At 43.9% G+C, this 19160-nt stretch overlaps 1 protein-coding gene across 3 annotated transcripts in view; it reads right to left on the bottom strand.

The window, feature by feature from the left end:
- Positions 1-19160, bottom strand: part of snd1 (staphylococcal nuclease and tudor domain containing 1) — a 157493-nt gene that overhangs the window by 72962 nt on the left and 65371 nt on the right. For all 3 annotated transcript variants that reach the window (XM_077593846.1, XM_077593847.1, XM_077593848.1), the window contains one exon: positions 15497-15606. In XM_077593846.1, the coding sequence (XP_077449972.1) occupies positions 15497-15606 (110 nt within the window). The remainder of the gene's footprint in view (positions 1-15496; positions 15607-19160) is intronic.

The following is a 19160-nucleotide window of genomic DNA, read 5'->3' as shown; positions in this document are numbered from 1 at the left end:
GGGCCTTCTTCACTACTGCCGTGGTGTTTGTAGACCAGGAGAGCTTACCCGTGACGTGGACCCCCAGGAATTTAAAGGACTGGACTCTGTCTACACATACTCGATTTATGAGGAGTGGGGCCAGATCTGTGCTGTGTTTGCGAAAGTCCAGGATTATTTCTTTAGTTTTCGTGGTGTTCAGTGTGAGATTGTTCACCGAGCACCACAAAGACAGTTTGTTGACCTCATCTCTGTAGGCCGACTCATCCCCTCCTGAGATGAGTCCGACCACAGTGGTGTCATCGGCAAATTTGATGATGAAGTTAGACTGGTGGGTTGGTGTACAGTCGTATGTGTACAGGGAGTACAGAAGAGGACTCAGTACACAGCCTTGAGGGGAGCCAGTGCTCGGTGTAATGGAGGAAGAGAGGTAGGGACCAAGTCTAACAGTTTGTGGTCGGTTGGTTAAGAAGTTCTTTAGCCAGCAGCAGATGGAAGAGGATAGTACAAGGTGGGAGAGTTTGTTAGCCAGAATGTCCGGTATTATAGTGTTGAAGGCTGAGCTATAGTCAATGAAAAGCATCCTCACGTAATTCCCATGGTGCTCCGGGTGGCTCAGTGCTGTGTCTAGAGCTATGGCGATAGCGTCCTCAATGGACCGGTTTGCTCTAGAAGCAAACTGGTGAGGGTCAACTGAGGGAGGGATTGTATTCCTGATATGGCAGGCGACCAACTTTTCAAAGCACTTCATGATCACAGGCGTGAGTGCAACAGGCCTATAGTAATTCAGGCTGTCAATGGTTGGCTTTTTAGGGACAGGGATAATGGTGGCAGATTTCAGGCAGGATGGAATGATGAATTATTGCAGGGAACAATTGAACATTTTTGTGAAAACACCAGCCAGCTGGTCAGCACAGGCTTTGAGCACCTTCCCAGGTACTCTGTCGGGGCCAGCAGCCTTCCTGGTGTTCACAGACCGCATTACCAGTCTCACTTCATGTTCCTGAAGCTTCAGTGTCCTGCTGCAGAGTGGTGTTGGGGGTGTTGAGACTGGGTCTGATTTGTCAGTCTCAAAGCGGGCAAGGAAACGGTTCAGTTCCTCAGCTAGTGAGGCATCTGCATTAACAGACATTATTGTCATTGTCATTGGTAATATGTCGTATTCCCTGCCACATTTTCTTTGGGTTATTTCCTGTGAAGTGCTCCTCAATTTTCCTTGTATATGCTGCCTTGGCTTTTTTAATGCCTCTCTTCAGCTCTGCTCTGGCAGCGCTGTATTGTACCTTGTCCCCTGACCTGAAGGCAGTGTTACAGCATTTGATGAGTGCCTGTGTTTCACTGGTCATCCAGGGTTTTTGGTTAGGAAAAACCTGTATCCGTTTATTAACAGTGACGTTGTCTGTGCAGTTTTTGATGTAGGAAAGTACAGTGTCCATGTAGTCCTGGAGGTTGTGGTGTTCGAAAAGTTCCCAGTTGGTGCGGGAAAAACAGTCCTGCAGATGAGAAAGGACGTCCTCGGGCCAAGTTTTTATTATCTTTATTTGTGGCCTTGTTAGCCTCCGGAGTGGAGTGTATGCGGGGGTGAGGGACAGGCAGAGATGGTCTGATCCAGCCAGGTGAGGGAGGGAAGTGGCTCTATAAGCATGCTTGATATTAGAATAAACATGGTCTAGAGTTTAATCTCCCCTGGTGTGACACTTCACGTACTGGATAAACTTAGGCAGAACAGTCTTTAAACACGCTTTGTTGAAGTCACCAGCGACAATAAAGACTCCATCGGGGTGGTCAAGCTGCTGTTTGTTTACAGCCGTTAGCAGGAGGCTAAGTGCTGTGCTAACGTTAGCATCCGGTGGGATGTAGACAGCCATTATAATGATAACCGTTAGCTCCCTAGGTAGATAGAAGGGCCTGCACTGTACCGCTAATAGCTCTAAATCCGGGGAGCAGTGAGTGTTAATGATCCTACTGTCGCAACACCATTCATTGTGTATGAACACGCAAAGTCCCCCTCCTTTGCTTTTCCCTGTTAATTCTTTCGAACGATAGTTTCGGGAATAGCGTCCGGCTAGCTTGCGATACCGTGGGGTCGGGGATTTCCGGGTGTAGCCACGTTTCCGAGATAAGAATAACGTTGTAGTTCCTGACAAAGCTGTTGGTAGCAATCTGAAGTTCTAAATCACCCATTTTCTGGGTGATGGATCTGGCGTGGGTCAAAAAGATACTCGGAAGCGGTGCTCGGTGTGGTTGCTTCCTTAGCTTAGCAGCTAGGCCGGCCCGGCATCCGCGCTTTTGCTTTTTTTCCCTTCGCCGCCTCCGTCGTACTCGGAGTGGGCTGACTATCCATGGAGATCCCGGAGGTCTCGAGATGTCCTCGGGGATATCGTAGGTCTGTTGGTAGTCTGTTATGATGGATACAGTGGTACCTCGTCATACGACCGTTCGTCATACGGAATGCTCGTCTTACGGGGGAAATTTCGATCGAATAATTCGCCCGTGATGCGGTCAAAGTTTCGTGATGCGACCAAGCCAGGTTGCCATGGCATTTTTTTTGGCATATCTTTCGTGTATAACAATATTTACGAGCACCGGATGAGCTATTCAGACCAGGAAAAGCACAACGCGCATGCGCGGTGAAAAGAGGGCTTTCTGGGTAATGAAGTATACTCGTGCTCGCAAAAGTATCCCCGGTAGCAACTCTATCATAGGCGCCGTTCGATGGGACGCGAACACAGATGCTACAAGCTAAAAGGAGCCGCTAGCCAGCGCCCCTGTAGCTCCCATGAGAAATCCGACTCGGATCGCTGCCGCCTGTGCGACGAGGAAACAGAGTCGTCTGAACACTTATGGCTCCGCTGTCCGGCCTTAATGACCGAACGCTACCATCGCGGCTTGGGCAACTCCCTGGATGAACTTATCCGTGTTCCAGTGGCAGCCCTAGCTCTGCTGAGGGTAATCCTCAGGCGCCTGAGGTGAAAAAGAAGAAGAAGAAGAAGAAGAAGATGAGCAGCGGGGCGATCGCTGATAAGACTGCTTGCTGCTCGTTGGCAAGTGGTCGTGCGTTCTCCGATTGTGAGGACATTTGTGTGCATCATTTTCGGAATATTTTGAAGGGAATAGTACGACAGCAAACAGCCCATCGATAGCGAACGTGAGGGTGGAGTGTTTGTTCTGTTTACGAGTGCGTTGTGTGGAGGAAAAAAAAAAACGAAGCCCCTCTCCCCTCGGCGAAATCCGGCCAATTTTAGTTAGATTAAACACTTTATTTCTATTAAACCACTCGTTATTTATTACTTTGTCAATATATGGCGAATTATAAGAAATAAAACATTTTTTTTCAATCCAGTATCCTGTTTCTGGTGTTTTTTTCAGAGAGTTGGAACGAATTAAATTGTTTCCCATTCATTTCAATGGGAAACTTTACCTCGAGTTACGAGTAACTTGTCATACGAGCTCAGTCCCGGAACGGATTAAGCTCGTATCTCGAGGTACCACTGTATATCGCATCTCCTTCCGAGAGTAATTAAATCCTGGCGACTGTAGAAAAAGTTTGCCTCGCAGATGTTAGTAAATAACGAACAACACCAAACTGGAGAGAATTGAGCCGCTGCACCAGTGTGCGCTGCCATCTTCTTCTCTTCTTGAAATTCGTGATAATCCTATAGAGCAGGTGTCTCAAACCGATTCCGCCGAGGGCCACAGTGGGTCCTGGTTTTTGTTCCAACCGATCCAGTGCCGACATTTTAACCAATCAGGTGTCTTCTAAAATAAGTAGCACCTGGCTGCAATCAACTGATTAACTGATTACACTTGCAAAAGGTATCCTCTTGTTGAGTTGGAATGAAAACCTGCACCCACCGCGGGCCTTTGAGGACCGGTTTGAGACCACTGCTATAGAGTATAGATGGTTGACTGAGGTGCCATCTTACTCACTGCAATAAACTTCCTCATTAGGCCCATTTTGTGCGATGCAATGATGCGGCACGTTTCCTTGGTAACCATGACTAACAGATGAGGAACAATAGCCCCATCTTCCTATTCCAAGTGTCCAGTTACTCAATCGTGAGAGATTGATCTCCAGCCTTGTCCTCATCAACACCCATACCTGTGTTAATGTGTGTGACTCCTATGTGTCATTGAAATTATGTTAGCTAGTCCTTTTGTGGCAGGGCTGAAATGCAGTGGAAATGAGGTTTGGGTAAAAAAGTTCATTTTCAGGGCAAATTGGGACTATGTTAAGAATTGTAGTTGAGTGGATCATAACATTCTGAGTACTATATACAAATTTCCTTTATAAAAACTGAAACTGCAGCCTTTGAAAAAAATAATAGTTGTCATTCTCAAAGCCTTTGGCCATGACTAGTATTAGTAGTGTGTGTGTGTGTGTATGTGTGTGGGTGTGCGCGCATGCGTGTAGATGGCAAGACTTTACATAACCGGACTGACAAGTAAAGGAGTGTTTGAAGAAGGGGTGTTGGAAGTGCACCTGCAGTATCTCACCTGTTGCATTGTAATGTGAAAAAGACTGTGGATTGCTTATCTTAGGGCATTTAATAATATTCCTAGAGAGGGGTGGACGCGTTAGTGTGGTAGTGCACTAAAGCTCGTGAGTTTGTGTTCTCATCTTGTTACAGAATAGGCAACAAAGGAAGGAACTGAATGTTCTGACACAGGAATGCTGTGGCGTCAGTGGAGGAGTGTGCGATAATATCACCTAGGGGATCTGCTTTAATACAGAAGGGCTACAGCTTTATTAGTACCTTGTCAGATGTGAGGTTCACTTCCTACTAATAATTGTCATTGGACTATGAAGATAGAAAGGTGGGAGGGCCGGAGCGCACTGCAGCATCCGCGTGCTCACCCCGAGAAAAATCACTTAAGGTGACATTGACGGAGGCTTTGCTCGCCGTTTCTGGCTTTGTGTTGATGAGTCAGCCTGCGTTTTAAATATTTGAGCGCATTCTGCAAACGCCATGGGATAAAAGCCTGTCAGCATTTCACTAGAGCCGGATTTGAAAAAAACATTTTCGCAGCTGTCACAACACTGACATGTGCCCTAGCAATTCACTTGTTTGGTCTTATCTCCATGCTTTGCCCGTCAAACTGGTAATGTTATGATAAATGACGATCACTGCACAAAATGCAGCAGCGCGTTCCGGCTCGGGATAGCATGACGTTCTTTCAAGTGTGTGCTATAAAAGGCCTGTCGTCATACATGTTGGTCATCACAACTACAGGGTCATCCCCCAGCCAATGGGCTCAGCCGTTACTTAATGGCACGTCTCCATGGGAAACGTTCTGCTCCACCTCTCCCTCTCTTTTTTTCTCCACTCTGCCTCCCATCCTCTTTTCCTATGCTCAGTTTATTCGTGATCATTAAAGAGGAAGTAATCCTAGTGTACAAAGTCACACAAATGGGATCATGTCGATAAGCAAATATCAAACAGAAAAGGTGATTTAGTCCTTAAGAAAGAACAGGTGTGACAAAACTGGGAGCGGCAAATGTAATGTAAGAGTGCCAGCTACAGATGGAACGGGGGATATGAACGCCTGGGCCATGTGGCCACCATTTGAGGGGAAGGGGGGGGGGGCGGGGGTGTAAGGCGATTGGTGGATGTGAACTGCTGATACCAGAAATGGACGGAACCAGTGGGAGTAGTTAAGGAGTGAGGGTAAGATGCTCAAAGAGCATTTGAGGTTCATGAGGTCAGTGCAAATGCGAATGGGGGGGACAATTAATGGCATAAACACATGCGTGCGCTTGTGTCACCTATCTTCCGGTGGATGACTCTGCTTTTAACAGGTTTAAGCACGTATAACTGCAGGGAAAAAATGTCAGGAAAAAAAAAGATCCGAATCGGATGGGAACTATGCACAAGGTGAAAAGTGGTACGTTGTTTCAAGAGTGTAACCATAGTCATTTCTTTCACTTTTGCAAAAAAGATGGGTGATTACAAGCTTTAAATGTTTTGGGATGTTGAAGCATGAGGTTGATAGCGTGTGGGGCTAAAATAAAAAATAAATAAATAAAGTCACATAAATCAGGATTTTTACTGGCAACTTTGATGTTGCCATGTATATTTCAAGAGCAAATAAGTGACGAAGCCAACAAGGACCCAAAACAAACATCTTGACAATCAGCCGACACTCGGCACGAAGCTTCCAACTATGCAACTGATGAATGCGCGTACACTGTGACTGACCGGTCTGCTAGTACAGGAGGCTATTCTGAGCAGGCCTGCAAGCGTGTTGCCTCATGCGTCAACATGAGTCAAGGCCAGCAAGCGAGTGCGCTTTGGTCCTCAAAATGAGGCTTTCAGAATAATTCACGTGTTGGGATATTGTTACTTGGTAACGCGTCAGTCTGCTGAGTCCATTATGGCGCCACCTGCATTTCAAGGTCACACATGTACTGCGTTTGGCACGAAAAGAAGACACCTTCATTTTATGCAGTCATTAGCATGGTTTCGTTCAAATGGTAGGCTCGGAAGTTTTGGGGAATCCACATATTTACAGAAAATGTACTATTATGTAGTTTGATGTTTAAATGAAAAAATATTGTTGAGTTTTAATCATTCCGCATCGAAATCTGTTCACCGCTGGAGTGTGTCGACACTCCGCCAGGCAGAATTTTATTGCCCCATTCAAAGGTGAAAAACATCACCCGTGTTTTCGCAGCGACCAAAGAGAATGTGTGTTTGGGGTTCTGGCAAGGCCATAAATCAGGACCAAGGCGAGGAGAGAGCGGCAAATGGGACATATGCGAACACAAGCAAGGCGGAGAGGAAAAAAAGTTATTGGCTGTAAATTTCACTGCATTTCTTTAAAGATTTACTACTACATAAAATTAATTATTGCGGGTCTAAAGATACAACTTGGACAGACGTGGCTTCCGATCATTGAAGTTGTTTTTGTGCTTCAACCCTTTGAAACTAAAAGGGGAGTTCAACTCTGTATATTTGTTTTTGGTCAATAACAAAGAAAAGTGTTTGTGGGGGGAAAAATAAGGAGATTGGTTTTCGTGAAGTGAGCCAGGAGAGTTCTAGACGACTGCTTTTCAGGGGATTTTATCTTTTCTCGGGAAGGAATGAATGTCTAGGTGCAGATATTAGGGGGGGTTAGAACGGTTGGAATTGGGGTGATAAAAGGCTCTCTGCATTGCTGCAGACATTAATGAAGGGGAGGGAGAGACTAAATACAAAAAAAACGAGCACAAGAGAATTCATTGAGCTACGTGTTTATCATTTTTGATGAGAAAAGGATTGTGCAACTAGAGGGTGAAAACACTGGGGGAAATCCTGACACGTGGTGGGTGAGGTTGTAATTGTTGTCAGCATGCGGCCGGACTTAAAAAGTTGACTGTGGTTACGCTACGCGATGCTGAGTACGCCGCACGATGAAAGCAATGTCAAGATGAAAGCGGCGACAGGCTGCGTGGATCACACGCAATTTAGTTTAATGTAGGGGCAGAAAATTATTCAGGCGCTGCGGCAAATGCAGGCGTATGTAAATAAGAGTGCATCAAGGCTGGCTGAGTTGTCAAATCATTGTTATTTACTATTAAAAGGTTTCTGAAGCAGGGCTTGGACAAAGTATTGATACAGTAATGTATTCTTATGACAGGTACATTGATGGTACATGAGATTTCTGGATCTAAAATTGAAATGTGGAAGCAGGTGAAATCATATTTTAAAACCTCAAAGGGACTTTTACATCAAAGAGGCTGTGGTGGGGAAAAAAATAAATGGCGAAGACATTTTAGATGTCTTCGAGCTGAGACGTGGGGAAAAAAAAGCGAAGGGAAGGGAATCAATTAAATTTCCTAAAACAACGGAATTAAGCCGGAAAGATTTGGGTAAATCCGTGGTCTTAATTTCAGGAAATCATGCAGGGGTTTATGTATGCACACTGCATTTCAATAAAATCCAAGCACAGGAAATATGGAAAACTTCCAAAAGGATGGATGAAACCAACGATACCCACGTTAATCCTAAATAAAGAAATGCTATAAAAATAGACAGCTATTTTCTTATGAGAATGTCGTCTGACCAATTTCCAAGAATTTAGGCAGTGCAAGACCAGCAGCAGGTCCCCAGAAACCCTAAAGTAAATGTAAATGTGTAAAAGACACTTGGTTTTTTTGCAAAATTCGTGCAAGTGAGTGTTGCTCGGCTCACAGTTCAAATATAGCAATCCCGAAATGACCCTTTAACACCGCCTGCCAGGCCGTCTTCAATCTGACGGGAGCCGCGGTCCTTTTGAGAGATTAAAAATCTGCATTCCTTAAACAAGCCAATTTTCCTGAAGGGGCAAGCGCCCCGTCAGGGTGAGCAGATGATTTTATAAAGACGTCGACACGGAAAGCGGAATAAACTGTTGGGGGGAGCAGTAAAGTAGACTTGGCAAGCGCTTGGCCTCCCAGTCGCTTGGCAGCGCGGGCACAAACTGTTTGCTCACAGCGGTACATGCGTCCATTAGCATTGTTCCAGAAGATAATAACTTGCTGTGCGCGTTTTCAGTGTCACTTCGCCGCCAAAACTGGTAGCCAGGTGCAATGTGTTGATGAATGAATAGAATGGATAATATATGGCATTAAGTTAAGCAAGCTGAGCTACGACATGATTCAGTCAAGTAATTTTCACCCACAACTTTATTTTTGCAGTGAAAATACTACCTCGATCAGTCACTTTAGCATGGAAAATGGAAACCTATTCGTGGAAGTGAGTTTGCTGGGATTTTAAGAGCTCTGCAGCCAGCGGGCTTCTTAGGAGCCAAACCATGGCCTGACTTGAATTGAGGAGCCCGGCAATCGTTTGGAAATTTCACTGTCACGTCAGAAGCATATCGGTCAGGATTCGACGTAGTTTCTATTGCGCTCAAGGTTTAGAGAGGTTTGAGCTGGCAAACAAATCCTTTGAAGAAAGCCAAAGTGGCCTTGCCAGCGTTTCATGGCACCTCCCATGCATACACTCCTGTGAACTAAGCCAGCCGAGGGGGTTTTAAAGAAAGCACATTTCTATAGTGCACCGTTTCCTCCAGCCTTTCGCCCACTGCTGCATTATTATATAAATTCAAAGCTCACGGACCCAATCCCCTGATGAGTTTCCCAAGCCTATCTTGTCCTTTATGTGCAGACAGACTTTGGGGCTGGGGGGGTCGGGGGGTTTGAAAGGTGGCATGTAGGGAGGGAGACTTGCTGATCGTTGACACAGCTGCCAAGATATCGCAACGTCTTGTAAAAGAAAAAAAAAGGTGAAATGGGCTCAGGTTTGAGACTGGAGATGTTGGGATAAGGTGGTCAAGGATTACCGCCTTTAAAATCTTTTCCCGTCGCAGACTTCGTTTTTATTTATTCTTATCTGTCAAGCTCGCGGGACCGCATATATAATAAAAATTATGAAAACATCCCTGGTTAGAAATATAAGACATAATGGGGGGGAAGGTCAGTGGGGGTTTCTTCTCGACAGAGGTGGGATGCTGATAAGCAAGTCAATAAAAACTGTGGCATTCAATAAGGAAAAGCCTCAAAATATTCAAAAAGTATTTCTACTGTGAAATGTTAGTGGGACACATTCAAATAATCAACATGTAGCAGAGACTACAGCTAAAACCAGCATAGATCAAACTGAGTTGATGGACATGCAAACTTTTTCCACAGAATCAGGGAAGCAAAAGACAACTCTATGAAATATGCCGATGTGGCAAAACTTCACTTTAAGATGTATTTCTTACTGGTTTAACTCGCACGTCTTTAATTTTATCATTAGAATTCAAGTTTGTCTGTTAACTTTGTACTGTTCCTAAATGCTAACTGGCTAATGCTCTACTGTGACTATGCAACATCCCTATTTGATTGATGCGACACAAAGGAGATGAATGTGAAGTTCAAGGTTTTATGCAACCGGCGTAAGGCAACATTGGTCATTAGGACAGCCATGCAATCTATATCGGCAACATGTAACTCCGTCGAGTAGTAATGTGTTTTAAGAGCAACAACCACTTTGAAAAACGCAATGACATCATATTAGTTCTGTCGAGACGTCCAGGTACAAGTGGCGATAAAAGTATACTGAGCAAGAGTGCAATTATTCCAAATGTCAGTTGATGACAGCATTGTATTGAGTTACGGCTTCTCCTTTTGATACTTGCGTTTTTGGTGTGCTACTTTTGTTCAATAAATTCTGGCTTTTGTGAATATCAACTTCTTCGTTCCTTAGTTGTTGTGGCCCATCTTTAATCAGCTTGCCGACATATAACACAGCTAGACAGGCAGTGTTAAAAAAACGGTCGATACGACGCACAGATGCTCATCCTAAATGATTTCCCCACCTCCATTTCTGACCGACACTGATAAGTGAAGCATGATACGGCAGTAAAGCAATAGCAATAGGTCACTAAAAATTACTAAAGCGAGCAAATTAATGTTCTGTCAATAAATTATACATGTGAAATATTCACTATCTCCAGACTACAGATTTAGAAAGATCATGCCGTTCAACAAGTCAACTATTCCAATAGAGAAGAAAAAAAAATAGTTGTGTAAAAGAAAGTTGAAGACCACAAGTGACTTGGGATACAAGTGCAGAGCGAGATGCAAGAGCTTTACTTTTCCATTGCCCTGAATGATGCCAGAGAGTACTGCAGTGCCCTTCAGGTAGAAGGCGAAAAGGGCTAGGAGGATTCTGCTGCTCCCCAGGCGCTGAGTGATGGTGTGTTTCAACTATTTGTGGAATGTATGCTTATCAAGAGAGGCTGGCCAAGTTACCGTTCCGTCACACACACAAACACAAGAGACAACAACAACACAACTGTGTGTTTCACACAAATATGATTCAAGAAAGATCAATCATACAGGTTGTAATTAATCGAGCAGAGATTTTAAAACTGGCTTTTATACAGCTGTGAAAAGCTTAACATACTGTCCATACTGGTCAAGATGTTGGTCCGCATTTTTGAATGTGCTAGGACACATCGTCTCTGTGGCCATAAAGCAGCTGTAATCTATGATATGAGGCTGTCTGCACTTTGTGCTGATGGTTTGTTTAACTAGAGAGTGTGGTGTGGAAAAAAGGACCCACGGGGCTGCTCGATGTCCTGCCCCCACTCCCGACCAACATCGCCTGTCTGTCTTGTTTCACTGAGCAGGAAACCACGGCATACATTATTCAGCGTCTTCCTCAGACGAGCATTTTACATGTGAATGGGAAGCATACGACATAGCGATGGGAAAATAGGGAAAAACACAAGTGCCTGCACGAAAGGTCAATACAAGGCAAAAGGTACCGCCACAGCCTGCTTAGTAGCCCTCGTCGCATAATCGGACCGACAGCAAAATTATTCACGATGGGCTCGGAAACCAATGTAAGTAAGCGGACTCTGTGGAGGACTCCATGTTGTCCCGTCCATTTGCGTTGGGGCCCACGTGAGTGCATGAAATGCTAAGTACATTGATTGAGTTGCACTGCCCTCGCGAAGGTTGAAATGATTAAACAGAGACTCTGAATAAACTACACTGGCAAAACCCGTGACCGGACGTTTGGTCGAAAGACGTTTGGTCGACCGGACGTTTGGTCGACCGGACGTTTGGTCGACCGGACGTTTGGTCGAACGGACGTTTGGTAGAACGGACGTTTGGTAGAACAGACGTTTGGTCGCCGGGTTCGCTCGAGAGTTTACTGTTGATATTTTGATATTACATATTTAGATATTAAACTCTCTCTCTCTCATGATTATAATTTTGAGAGCTGGTTTCAACAGTAACAACCCGGCGACCAAACGTCCGATCGACCAAACGTCCGGGGACCAAACGTCTTTCGACGAAACGTCCGAGTACCGGCAAATCCAGCTGATTGGACAAGGAGTTCGAGAACATTACTAAGAAGAGTCCAGTCGCAATTCCTCAACAAATCTTCTAGGCTGCTATTGCAATTCTAAGGCTACCAGACTAGCAAGCCTGCAGCCACCTGACCTGCCGTTTGCATGGAAACAGTAGTTTCAAGTGTACACATGCTTTTGTTTTACTTAATTTCATTAATGACTAACTATTAAGAATAACATTGTAGAAACCTACCATTTTACTGAAAAAGAGGAAAAGTGTGTGCAAAAAAAATCATCTCGCTGTGGTCAGATGGGGCAACTCAAAGTTGTAACATTAAGAGCCTTCGAAGAATCAGGTCATTGCTGATTCGGTTGGAAGGGGGTAATTGGGCATACAATCTCTAGATTGTATGTGTCCATGGCTGTTAAGACTCCTTGTCATGTGGAGATTTGGTTGCAAGAGGCAAAATGGATTTCCATGAATTGTAGGTGGCATTGCGGCGTCGACTCAGCCACTGGTGATTCTGACAGAGAACTCCGTAATCCCTCTGCATGAATATAGTTACGCAACTTTTCAAATGACTATGCCAAATTGGCAGAATCCCTTTGTAAGTGCTAATTTTGTTGGCCTTTCCAACATTGTCGCTGTCTCAACTCATTAAAAATGCAGCATGCTGCATTGGGAATTGTTTTAAGACCGCTTCATTGGGTTCCGCCTTTTACGGATACAACAGGACACGAGTACTGTCTGGAGCTGACTCATGCCGGAGAAATAAAAGAAATCATCCCCTCTGAGGTTTCGTTTTGAAGCCGAAACCTGGAAGGATCCGGGAAATTCAACAACCGCTTGCGGCTTTTGTTAGTGAAAAGGGTAGGTGAGAGAAGTAAAACGACAGATGGAAGAAAAGGCAAAGGAATTTTCAAGGACGGCAACTCAAACTGGGAGTAGCCGGAAAGCAACAACGCATACAGAGTGGCAAAAGGCCGCAAGGTGAGGAATCACAGAGACCAAAATGGGGATAGGAAGGTGAGTAACACAGAACTGGCAATGAGACTGCCATGGCTTCTATTTCTTATTATCAGGTGTAAAGTAGGAAGAAAACATGAAAAAGGAGATAACACTCAAACACCCAAACTCCATAGGATTGTTAAATTCATAATGTTGGCTTGAGTCATAATATGTAAAAGAGGCTTGTTCGTTAAAAGTGGGTCAAATCAAAAAGTTTTTGATTACGTTTGTTGCTTTGCTAAAAGGGCGGCAAATGTTATGTGCATTAACCTCGTCTAATCAAATGCCATTCAAAGATATCGGCAATCAAAGTCGAAAAGCGCAAAGGTTGGCAAGAAAGATGGATCAAAGGCAACAACCAATTCTTTCTCGACATCCTAGATTATATATTTATTTGGCGCAAAGGCATCTTCAATCAGACCTCAACAGCAACATGTCCTGCACTTCCTCTTACCTCTGCGGTTCCTCTCATGCTTATCCTGCGCTTCCTTTATTGCCATTGAGGATTCTTTTAACACTGATGCAACATTGAGTGGGTGGAAGCTTCTATTTTGGTTAGTGGGAATGTCAAAGCTTATTTAGTTGGAAAAACAAACTAAAAACTGTAGGCTCACAAACTGTCCACAAAAATCAACAATGGTACCATTGCCCCGAGGCTGTTTTTGACAATCAGAGGCTGGGATGAAGCAATCATTTCATAAATGGAGCCAACATTCATGTTCAAATGAGCATCCTCTCACATGAATTGGCTCTTTGCATCATGGCAAAGAACTAAACTGGCATAAAGTGGTTGGAAAAAAGAAATAAAAAATGTCAACATGCATCTACTGAACTTAGACAAACATATTAACCCTCATGAACATTTAAAATTTTATCGGTAAAATATGAGCATTAATGTCAGAAAATTTACTTTTCCACATTTCATAACATGGACATTTTTATAAAACAGCTCAACTCTAAAGTAAGCTTTATGACTCCTTATATTGACAATTAAAGATCAACTCAACTTGGTTAAAATGGACATCCAAAACAGTGTCTTTCATAGCTGCTATGGAAAAACTTCACACATTTTAATTTTTTGGGGTGTCATGTTTTGTGGACATGACACACAGTAAGACTGTTAAGCTAAGACTGCTCTCAGAAATTTATTTGCTTGATGTTTCATAATTTAAAAAAAAAGCTCAGTTTTTGGCGTTAGGTAAGATAACAAGACTTACAAAAAATGTTAAGTTTTTCATTTTCCAGACTAATTCACTCATTCATTTTTTTCCATGACTAAAATGTTGCATGTGTCCATCTGCTGTCTTTTTGATTGATCGTCTGTGCATCACTTGCCGACTGTTCATGACACATTCAAGGGCAGCTCAGAAAAAAAGAAATTGTTTTAATGGCCACAAAAGGGTAAAGGGGATGGACATGACTGATTCGGATAGCCCTAAGAATGCCCCTGGCCGGAAGAAAGCGCTTTTTACAAGACACAAGGAAAACCGTGCATTTTGAGCCTCTCGTTCAACAGAAAGCACGAGCTAGCCTATTAGCTTCCGTCTGTTGCAGAGACCTGCTTCGACTTGTTGATGTTTGCATAACCAACTGACTAGTCTATGAAGCCTTTCTTTAGCAACCTGTGCACACAATTAAAACAATTAATCTCCAAATGGGCATGAGTGGCACCCACATGACGCAAAAAAGTCCTTTAAAAGCAAGATAGCAATGAAGAGTGATGGTGGTGGGTACGGTGGGGGTGTGAACGTGTGTGTGGCCTGGGTAAGTAAGCTGTGGCAGGATTATAACTGGTTCATTCGTCGCTTCCTATGAAAAAGTCATTAGCATGTGAATGAAGGGACACACAGTGGATGGAGTTTTCTAAAGCACAAACCCGCTGATCCACAACCAGGTGAGGCAAAAACATGATGGCAGGAAATTTCACTGTGAAAAAAGGTTGCCGTTTATGACAATTTTTTTCTCACAATTTGGAAACCTCAAGTTTTAAAAGCTTTGATGGATTTCAGCATTCCTTGCTGATCTTTTTTTTTTCCATTTGTCTCACTCAAATAATCTCACTATTTAGTGTTTTTGCTATTTTAGTTGTAACATGTATATTTTATTGAAACTGTTCATGTTTTTATGCATGAGTGGCTCATTTTTCTATTTTCGAATCGATACAGGTATGATTACAAACCGAGTTAACTTTCAGCCGTTTGCTCATTTTTTAAATAAGCCTTTTAACCTCCTATGACCTGGCGTCCACGTGTGGACATCACATTGAGGTTGTCAAAGACTACAATGTTAAATTTTGGACTACAAGGGCCTGGCGTTCACTTATGATGTGGACATCATTTTTCTCAAAAACTACATGTAAAAAGATAGTTCTTTGTTTTTACGCTCATCAGGTCCCAATTAGCCGGAATATAAAAAAGAAAACAAAAATCCATGCCTTGCAAGAGTTTGGGTCTTAGGAGGTTAAATAAGGCTTAATTGGGTTTGTGACATGGTGGCACACACAACAAAACAAAATAACATTGTTTTGTGTCAAAGTGGGGGCCCTCCGCAGTAATAACAATAAAACACACATTGTCCGCACAGCATTGCACTAATATGCGCTGTCAGACAGAGTGCCGGTTTTTAGCGATAGCTGTGAGGGGCGGGTGCTTGAAGGTTAGAGGGGGGGGGGGGGGGGGGGGGGGGGTGTCCTACCTCTCTTTGCATCACCAGCTCTTTGGTGAACAGCATGGCCTCTTCGCTGAAAGGCTCCGCCACCTGCACGCCCCCAGGCGTGTTCCGGCTACTACGTGGACACTCGATACCTGGGCCACATACAACGACACAAATGGTGGTGTCAGACTCTTGCAGAGGATTTTGAGTTTAGAGAGGCGCCAAATCTTCCATTCACCAACTGTGTGATTGCCATTTTATTGAAGGGGTCGTACTTGACTTTTGTTATGATCATCAGGTCAAACAAAAAGTCTCATTTCTGGCATCTCCCAGTCAGGGGATTCCGAAAATGGGTTAAATAAACACCCCTTTTTAAACCACCTGATCAAATTACATGACTAAACAACAATTTGCATCAGGTCTGTCAGGAGGATTTAAGTGGCGGCAAGTCGAGCTGTCAAATGTAAAAGATCATGTTTAATAGTGGGTAAAAACATTTTTTCAGATTTTGTGACCCTTTCTCCTAGTGTCATTTGATTGACAATGATGCATACAAAAATAAATATGTAATTTTCTAATGCATTTCAAATATTCTTTAATAGTTAATTTTTGAAAAGAAATAAAAAAAAAAAGAAACAGCAAATGAACTTTTGCTTACTTTTTCATTGTGTGGACATAGTTAAGACACGTCGACACTGATGGAAACAATTATAATAACCCTAACAATGCAAATGCACAGGTGTCGTTTTTGTTGTTGTTGTTGTTAGGTCACCTCAGGCGCCTGAGGATTACCCTCAGCAGTGCTAGAGCTGCCACTGGAACGCGGATTAGTTCATCCAGGGGGTAGCCGGAGGTGTGGGGCAGTGCGAATATCTCCGGCTGGATGAAAAACGTAGGGTGCCACCCCACATTCCTGGGTGGCAGCTCTGGGTGGTTTTGTTGAATTCGCAGGCCGCGACGGGCAGCCTCTCGGGAGACACCTCGTGAAGGTTCCAACTGTTGTCTCCCCACCGGTGTCGTTGAAAAAGGAGTGCGCTACTTAATTTTCAAAATAATTGAACGTTTTTCCAACGTGCAAAATGCAAAACTTCTTCAGAACATGACGAAAACTTTCAAAACTTTTATTTTTCTTCATATGAATTTTGGTATGGAAGATTCGGAGTATTTGACAGCTCTGTAGGACCTTTCGAAGGTTTGCCTTACGATTATTTATGCTCTACAATAAGGGTGGGCAAACTATTCCACAAAGGGCCGCAGTGGGTGCTGGTTTTCATTCCAATCCCTAAAGTGGACACCTTTTCACCAATCTGGTGTCCTACAAGTGCAATCAGTGGATTGCAGTCAGGTGCTTCTTGTTTTCTGCAGAAATCTCATTGGTTAACGTGTCTTTTCCGGATCAATTGCGGCAAAAAACTGCACCCACAGCGGCCCTCGAGGACCGGTTTGCCCACTTGCTCTACCACGTATCCGGCCAAGAGGAAGGGTGCTTCAACATAACATGAAATAATCATGCCACAAGATCGAATCCCTCAGTCTCCCGATTCTTGAATTAATCATCGCAACACTATCAAGCACTTTAACTTGTACCCGAATACGAGGCAAAACGACCCAGTCCCCAAATCCAGTTATCAACCATTTAAGTGACTTTCTTTGACAAAATGACAGTGAGTCACTAAAAATGTTTACCAACACTGTAGTGACATGAAGAAACCAGTGAGATGTTGGGTTTGGAGCCGGTTACGCAAATATTTTTTCCCCAGGTCTTAAGTATTTTTTTCTAATTGGCCATCCCGAAGGACAAGGAATCTAAGCTCCTGCCCACAGAGAAGTGGTTGCCACGGTGCCAGTGATTGCATAAATCCCACCTGTCACCAAGAAGAACATCTGGCTCAAGGTATAGTCGATTCATCTTGTGACCGCCGCGAGAAACAAAACCTGTGCCAATCACCAGCGAGACACACGCTCACGGTCCCCTCTGGCACACATGTCAATCCACCATGTATCACATCATTCATCACATGATGTCCAGGAGGAAGTTTGGAGTGGCTACTTAATACCTTCAGACACTTCTATCAAACTGCAATGAGAAACGCAGTGCAAATATTGATTAGCAAAAATGAGTCAAGGTGGGGCGTGTGGATTAAAATTGTGCAGCCAGGAAATTAGCTCACCAAGTTGATGTAACAGAACTATTAGATTTTGTTTGTGAGGGTGATTAGGGTGGAGCAAAGTGGCGGAGACGCGATAAGGGTGCTTAACTCATTGGTGGCGACAGGCGTCCGATCCATTTGAACTGGTTTAAATGGATTGGATAACTTTATTCACCCGAATTATATTCGGGAAATTTCGTTGTTCCAGTGGCAAGAGGGTGAGGATGCAGGAATAGGAAAGGCATTTTAGACATAAATAGATAGGTAATAAGTAGGTCAAGAAATAAATACATGAATAAATATATAATTAAATAAACGTGTTGCTTAGCACATATATACATACATACATACACATAAATGTACATGCATGCATACGGTAGGTCTTAACACACAGCCATTTTTTTGTTAAAGAGCCTGACAGCTGATGGGAGGAAGGATCTGCGGAAGCGCTCCTTCCTGCAATGAGGGTGCCGCAGTCTATTGCTAAAGGAGCTTCGGAGGGACTCCACAGACTCATGCAGGGGGTGGGAGGTGCTGTCCATGATGGACATCATCCTGGTCAGCATCCTCCGCTCTCCCACTTCCTCCACAGAGTCCAAAGGACAGCCCAGAACAGAGCTGGCCCTCCTGACCAGCTTATTCAGCCTGTTGTTGTCCCTCTCCGTGCTCCCGCATCCCCAACAAAGCACTGCATAAAACACTGTAGATGCCACCACAGTGTCGTAGAAAGTCCTCAGCAGTGTCCTGCACACTCCAAAGGACCGTAGACTCCTCAGTAGGTAGAGGCGGCTCTGGCCCCTTTTGTACAGGGCATCTGTGTTTGTGGACCAGTCTAGTTTGTTGTTGAGGTGAACACCCAGGTACTTAAAATTCTCCACGATTTCAATGTCTGTACCCTGGATGTTCACCTGAGTGGTCTGTTGAGGATTCCTCCGAAAACCGATGACCATTTCCTTTGTCTTACTGGTGTTGATGTAGAGGTGGTTTTGCCTACACCAGTCAACAAAGGCTGTGATGACTCCCCTGTACTCCAGGTCGTTCCCGTCCGTCACTCGTCCAACAATAGCGGTGTCGTCAGAGAACTTCTGGAGGTGGCAGGTGTCTGTAGTATGTTTAAAGTCCGATGTGTAGAGGGAGAAGAGGAGTGGAGAGAGCACTGTGCCTTGTGGGGCCCCCGTGCTGCAAGCTACCACATCAGACATACAGTCCTGGAGTCTCACAAGATGAGACGTCTATCGACAACAGCAGTTAAGGTTAAATATCGCTTCCATTTGCTTAAAAGACAAAAGGGTTTCTGTAACCCTAGCCAAGAAAAGAGGAGCAGCAGCAAAATGAGTTGAGGCAAAAATTGTAGTCGATTTAAATGTGCCAATGTAAAGCAGATTTCCATTTAGTTCAATAAGAAAAGATGAGACACATCTGTTTCTAACTAATGAGCTAAGTCAAAGACTAAATTAAGCTCATATGTCAAACTGTTTTTCCTGTGGTCGAGGACCAACAAGCGTTATAGGTTATTTTTCTCTCTTCTTTTTTTTTTCAGTGGATAAAAAAGACAA

Source organism: Stigmatopora argus, chromosome 23, assembly GCF_051989625.1.
Source record: "Stigmatopora argus isolate UIUO_Sarg chromosome 23, RoL_Sarg_1.0, whole genome shotgun sequence".
In the NCBI taxonomy this organism is placed as follows: Eukaryota; Metazoa; Chordata; class Actinopteri; order Syngnathiformes; family Syngnathidae; genus Stigmatopora; species Stigmatopora argus.
Note: the sequence above shows the minus strand (reverse complement) of the source record. Positions and strands in the feature narration are given on the sequence as shown.